The following is a 6,204-nucleotide window of genomic DNA, read 5'->3' on the forward strand; positions in this document are numbered from 1 at the left end:
TAATTAAAAAAAAAAAAAAAAAAAAATCCGCACAACCACCTCCAATGTAACTCCGATAAAGAAACAGCAAATTAATTTTTCAGAACCACTAAATTCCCAAAAGTAGCAGTTGGTATGCCAATGCATACCTTTGTCTACCATCGATTCAACTATTGAAAAAATTGTAGTAACTCTTAGGGAAAGAGGGAAAAAACAGCAAGAAGATATCCTGGCGAAGAATAAAAGAACAAAAAAAGTTCGACAGTAGCCAAATTGGAAACTGGTGGTAAAAATTTCCAGATTCTTTGAGTAAACCATAGAGCCAGGAAATAATCTCAGACACCGAAAGAATTCAACTAGATCAAGAGACAAGAAAAACATATTCGATAAGCTAGGGGAGATAATTTCACAGATCAAATGGGACAAAAGTAAACCTTCCATAGGTTGGTGATCATTCTCAGCCAAATCCGAGTGCGGCACAAGCATCTCCTCGTCCTCTTGCTGCTGCAAATGAAAAAAAAGATGAAGCAGAAATTAAAGACAGCAATCGGATCCACCAAAGCAAATCTTGATTAGTTCAGATACGTGTGTAAAATCCAGAGGCGCCAGTCGGCAACGACAATAACAAAAAGAAAAAAAAAAATATCGCCGGAGTGGCAGGAAAGGCAGAAATTGAACGGAAAGCCCTAGATTACGGAGCAAGAAGATTGTATAACTGATGAAAAGCTGGAAACTCGTTGAGAATTAAATTAAGATAATACTTGAATTTAGAACAGACGAAGAAGAAGAAGAAGAAAACAAGAGATTGACTGAACTCGCATGAAACTAAGGTTGAATACATCTGAATTACAGAGAAAAACGATGAAGAGAGGAGGAGAGAATAATGGAAGAGAGGTTTGAAGATAGAAAGTTTACATCGACGGGAGCCGGAGTCATCACAGTCATGGTCTCTGCAGCCTTGGAAGAGAGAGTTGGGGTGGAGAAATGGAAAACCAAAAATGAGTGCGAAGTGCTAAACGAGGAATGTCTACTTCCTCATTATGTAAATGGGCATTTTTGGAATTTCGCTCCTCTCACTTCCTCCCAAGGGGCATTGTCGCCCGACCAGAAACCTCCCCACACGTCCGTTTTGGGCCTATTGGACTCTTCGGCCCATTTTCAACCTCCACCCTTCCAAACAGTTATATTTACATTTAAAGTTATTAATTTTAATTCGGAAAAAAAAATTAAACTCAATTTTTAAGTCATTTAATAATGCTATAGAGACTAATTACAATTCCAAATTTATAATCAATTTTATATTTCTAAATTATGTATCAAATTTTGAAGATATTGTTACAATTATAATACTTTGGTACTTTTAATATTTATTTTCGTATCTACATTGGGACTTTTGTGTAATCCACAAATCAAAGAAGCCCAATTAAACGTGATTTTCATATCTCCATGAATCTATGGTTCCACGTATTTTTAAACCAAAACTTTTTATCATCCTTTTATTTTATTTTTTAAAAGAGATGAATTTGTTAGTTTTGTTGGATGATGAAAGTCCCACACGTCACTTGTAATATAATGGATTTATAAACAAATAATACTCTCTCTCCGTTAGCGTGAGACCTTTTGGGCCATGAGAGCTTATGCTCAAAGTGACAATATCATAGAGAGTCGTGTTCGTCTAACATGATATCAGAGTCAAGCCCTAAACTTAGTCGTGCCAATAGATTGGTAAATCCTCAAACATTGAACAAAGGACTCCAAAAGAGAAGGAGTCGAACCTCCTCAAAAGGCAGTCAAAATGACTAAGACTCCAAAAGAGTCGAACCTCGATTAAGGGGAGGTGCACTTTGTTCAATGGGAGGTGTTGGATGATGAAAGTCCCACATCAACTAATTTAGGTTCACTTAGTCAAGAGTTGGAGGTTAATTTAATAGTTTGAAAACTATTTTCACAAATCAACACAAGTTTCACTCACATACATTTTAAGAAGATTTAGTATCAGATCCACTAGATTTCATCCAACGTAATTGGTCTAAAACCTTGAAATAAAAGCGTGCGGCCCGATCAACTTATTGGTCTAAAATACCTTTGGTGGATGAGGTAAGTCCCGACTTTAAGCCGCATGGCTCACACGTCCTTTGGCCTTCTCGACACGACAATGTTCAATCACATACATCAACGCAACAACGACGCACATTAGGTGTTTGAATAAATGCGAAAGAGATAGAGAGGAGGAAAGGTGATCGGCAGCTCACCAGCCAACCTCGCTGGCGTTTATAACACGTTAGAACAACTGAGGTCTTTACCAAGCAGCATTTAGAAATACATTGCAGTGAACAATCGTAGACGGCAACCGGAGTGAACTTTTGATGCCATGCCATTGTGGTGGCGCGGGAACCACTAAATGGAGACAATTTTCGTCTCATCGCTGGCGGTGGAAGACTATATTATCAAGAGATTACTGTCATTAAATGGGTTATTTGTTGTAAGGCCATACAATAATTTTGTAGTTGCGCCAACAAATTATTAGACAGCTCATACGAGCAAGCGCAAACTGGTTGCACATTCAATGATTCATATCTGTTTAAGTCTATTCAAGTCTATTCAGGTGGGGTTCACCGTCAGGCTGTTGAGGACAAAAAGAGTTAAAGAGTAGCAAACCCGAAGCCATAAACTCATGAGACTCTAGAACTTCTGTTTGTATTCATAATGACAAGAAATGGAATAGGAAAAATTGTGGAGTTTCCCTTTGTTACACAAAAAAGAATATATGGGTTAGTAGGAAAAAATCTAAAGCACAAACAATTCCTACATTATCTTTTTGTGTATGTACAAAAGAATGAACATATAAGGAATCTATAAGCCATTCTGGTCTGCTATCTGCTCCATTCATTGATGTTCCTCTGATAAAAAAAATGCAAGAGGATCATGTCTAGGAATGGACAGTCATCTTCTTATGTTTGCTGTTATATGGTGGCTGGCCCGGGAAGTTGGCCAGATAACAGCTCACCGGCGATGTAAGGATAGCAGCGATGCAAAGAATGCGTTGTGCTTTTCGGTGATAAGCTCACTTGCTCGAGTGCTCGTAGCTGAAGCTCTGATGGATAGTCTCGCACGCAGCCTATGCGAGGACCTGCTCCTGTTGTCCATCTGCAAGATAACTGCTTCCCTAGTTGATATGATTTGACTTCTTTATGTGAATTTAACCTTCTAACGACCGACTCTTCGTGAACGATCTTCGCTTTAGTATTCCCTTGATCTTCAGAGACGTTCGGCTTTGGAGATAATGAACTATCTTCAACAGGGGATTCCAATAGCAAATCATTATTACCACTGCTTCCCACATCCTGTTGTTCTCTCTCAAACATCGCAATCACTTCATCCCTGTTCGGTATCTCAAGATTGGTCAATTTTTTGCCAATGTTATGACGCTTTAAATCAGATAGTTCCATGGAAGACTGTTTTTGCTCAAATGAATCAGCTTTTCCTTCAGTTGATTCTTCCGTATGGTTCTCTTCACTTTCAAAGCCATTCAGCTTGACAATGAAATCCTCCTCAAATGAGTGGTTCCTAACGTGATGGATACCCTCTTGGCTTTCAAAGCCATCATCCCTCTCATCAACAGGAGTCGTCTGAATGGAAGAAAATATGGATTTCAGGCGTTATTTACAAAATGATATCAAAGTGGAAAACATGAATGGCTTCTACATTTTCAGGCAATATTTACCTTCACGTCAGTAAGATCCACATTGTTCTCTCTAAGGAATGACTTGAAGTCCTTGAAGTTTTCTTCCGTGGGTCGATAGTGTCCACTGTGAGGCCAAACAGCCTGTCAACGAAGAGCGATAAATCGTTAATGTCGGAATCCATTTTAGGGGCAAGTAATAGTTAATTGGATCAGATGTTGTAGAGTTGGTACCTTTAGAACACCATTGTCCACAACCAATCTCCCAGCAGCAGTTGTAGCTCCTCCAGCCAAGAAGCTCGAGTGCTGGAATGTACCTTTCTTCTTCTTTCCAACGTACATGATCTTCGACGTGCTTAGGACAAAAATCCATTTTGTATTTCTAGCTTCTTCAGTTGTGTGGACGAGTTTCCCTGATTGTTTGTATACAAGTTTCCCATCTTCCACAATTACTTCATATGCAAGCCTTTCCATCTAAAATAAAAGGAAACAAAATAAGTTCAATGTGCTATGCTAAGAATAAGGAAATGAAGAACAATTGGATCAAGAAGTATTTACTTACAGGACCCAAATACTTGATGCACTGCTGCTGGAGTTTCCATCTTGGGCATTTTTCCACTAGATTTACTTCCTTCCCTTCTCCTATATCCAACCTGAATCCAGAAACAGGACATTTTATTCGAGTCCGTGGTCTAAAAATGGTGCTTGCAAACATATTGTGTGGCAAGAAGGAGATCTTACCAGTAGAAGAAGGGTTCTTTACTCTGACTATGAAGCCATTTCATGTAATAAAAATGTAAGTTGTGGCCGTAGCGATGTCGCGGATCAATCTGTATATATACATCAAGAATTACATCAGAACAAAACGAGGATAATGTATTAGAAGTTCTTGGTTAAAGGAAGTTTACTTACCGCCTCGAGCCAATGCTGCAAAGAAAGTTTTCGAGCTTTAGCATTCTTGGATAAGCCTTTTCCAACCTATATTGACGAAAGCCTGGTTAGATTTCTGAAACAAATATATGGTCAAACATTGTTCATAAGTTTTTTCTTTTTAGGAATTTCTTTGAATTCACCTTAGCTGCTCTAGTTCTCGCTCTCGACCACCGTGAGATAGCAGACTCTCGTTTTTCCATGTCGAAGAACGATATAGAGCTTCGCTTGAGTTCAGCAAAGTCCAGGAGTTTCCACCTACAAATATTGACAGTTTAATCAATGATGAAATAAGACAAAGATCACCTACACAAATAGAAGGGAAGGGAAGAAAAGTACCAGCTTTGTTCAACAAGAACTGCACAATCGGCTAGCTTTCTTCTGGTGCGGAAGCTTTTATACACTTTCTGCAATTTTAAAGCAGCAGCATGCTTGGGATTGTTTGGATCCAAAACTGGTAACAATTTGAATCTTCCCATATCATTATCCGAATTTAGAGATTGTTTATCAAACTCTTCACTCTTCGGGCTGATCGATGCACCAACTATGTCATTTCGAGTTTCTAACGAAGTCTCAGTCGACGCTTCCAAAGATACATTCCCAGAACCAACAGATTTCAATACTTTTGATTCTGAATCACTGCTTGTGAAACTAATGGACCGCATTAGAGGTTTTCCTTCATCTCCAAAACTACCGGATTTTATCAAAATGGATTCTAAACTATTCCCCAAATCAATATACTCTGCAAATGGACAGGAACTAGATATACCCATATGGCATAATAAGATCCTTTAATAACCTGTAAGAACAAGATAATGTATCAGATGGAATGACTATAGGCTATAGGATAAAGCAAGCTACTAAAAGAAATGGAACAGATAGCAACAATTGATCACAAAAAGCAAAAGAGATCCTGATACAATAGAATTCAATGTCCATTAAAGTATGACTATAGATCTGCCTAACCAAACAGCAGCCTCATTGTATCTCTCTCTGTCTCTCTTTTTCCTTTTAGCCGCCGCCGGCATCCGGCCGCCCCTATTAAGCCATCAAGATGGCAGCGAATCCCCAATCTCTTTTCAAATTAAAACGGCGATTCCTAAAACCTCGATACTTAAATTCAAAAATCTATACAGACCGAGCACATCCATTCCAAGAATCAAAAATGAATTTCAGAAAGTTAACAGTAACGTCGAGTACTGACCTTGAAAAGGAAAACGATGAGAATCCGAAGGTTGAAAACGGAGGGATAAAGCTTTCAAGTTCTGCGTCTGAGTTAGTATGGAGTCCGAGTCCAATTGTTGAACACACTGGAATGGAAACTTTGAACGAAGAAGAATAAGAATTACAGAGAAAAGTAATGGAAGAGGAAGCGGATTTTGAAATGCCAATAATTCTGGGAGTGTTGGGGTTTATATAGGACCGCGTACGTCAATTCCTACCACCTCCCACCTTTTTCATTTTTTTAAGAAAATTCTCAATTTAAATTAATTTTTTTTTTTTAATTTTCAGTTAAATTTTATGTCCAACCCGTAACACAAATAAAAAAAATTAAATATCTATTTTAAAATTTATTTAAAAAATTAAGTTTTATTTTAGAGTATTTAATAAAA

At 38.1% G+C, this 6,204-nt stretch overlaps 2 protein-coding genes across 3 annotated transcripts in view; both read right to left on the bottom strand.

Moving 5' to 3' along the window:
* Nucleotides 1-1,000, bottom strand: part of LOC111459136 (ubiquitin carboxyl-terminal hydrolase 13-like) — a 16,709-nt gene extending 15,709 nt beyond the window's left edge. The window contains exons 1-2 of one of the 2 annotated variants that reach the window (XM_023101903.1): nt 895-1,000; nt 414-483 (exon numbers count right to left, since the gene is read on the bottom strand). In XM_023101903.1, coding sequence (XP_022957671.1) covers nt 414-483; nt 895-924 — 100 coding nt within the window. In that variant the 5' untranslated portion in view covers nt 925-1,000. The remainder of the gene's footprint in view (nt 1-413; nt 484-894) is intronic. The other variant, XM_023101904.1, reaches the window with a different exon arrangement.
* A 1,656-nt stretch (nt 1,001-2,656) lies between these two features.
* On the bottom strand, nt 2,657-5,952 carry LOC111459127 (IQ domain-containing protein IQM2-like). Its single transcript, XM_023101886.1, has 9 exons — nt 5,796-5,952; nt 4,931-5,390; nt 4,735-4,849; nt 4,574-4,639; nt 4,403-4,491; nt 4,224-4,314; nt 3,896-4,135; nt 3,704-3,805; nt 2,657-3,608 (listed from the first exon to the last, which is right to left on the bottom strand). Exons 2-9 carry the CDS (start codon nt 5,362-5,364, stop codon nt 2,943-2,945), a joined length of 1,803 nt encoding a protein of 600 aa, XP_022957654.1. The 5' UTR covers nt 5,365-5,390; nt 5,796-5,952; the 3' UTR covers nt 2,657-2,942.
* Nucleotides 5,953-6,204: the final 252 nt, after the last annotated feature.

Source organism: Cucurbita moschata, unplaced genomic scaffold (genome assembly GCF_002738365.1).
Source record: "Cucurbita moschata cultivar Rifu unplaced genomic scaffold, Cmos_1.0 Cmo_Scf00022, whole genome shotgun sequence".
NCBI classification, from domain to species: Eukaryota; Viridiplantae; Streptophyta; class Magnoliopsida; order Cucurbitales; family Cucurbitaceae; genus Cucurbita; species Cucurbita moschata.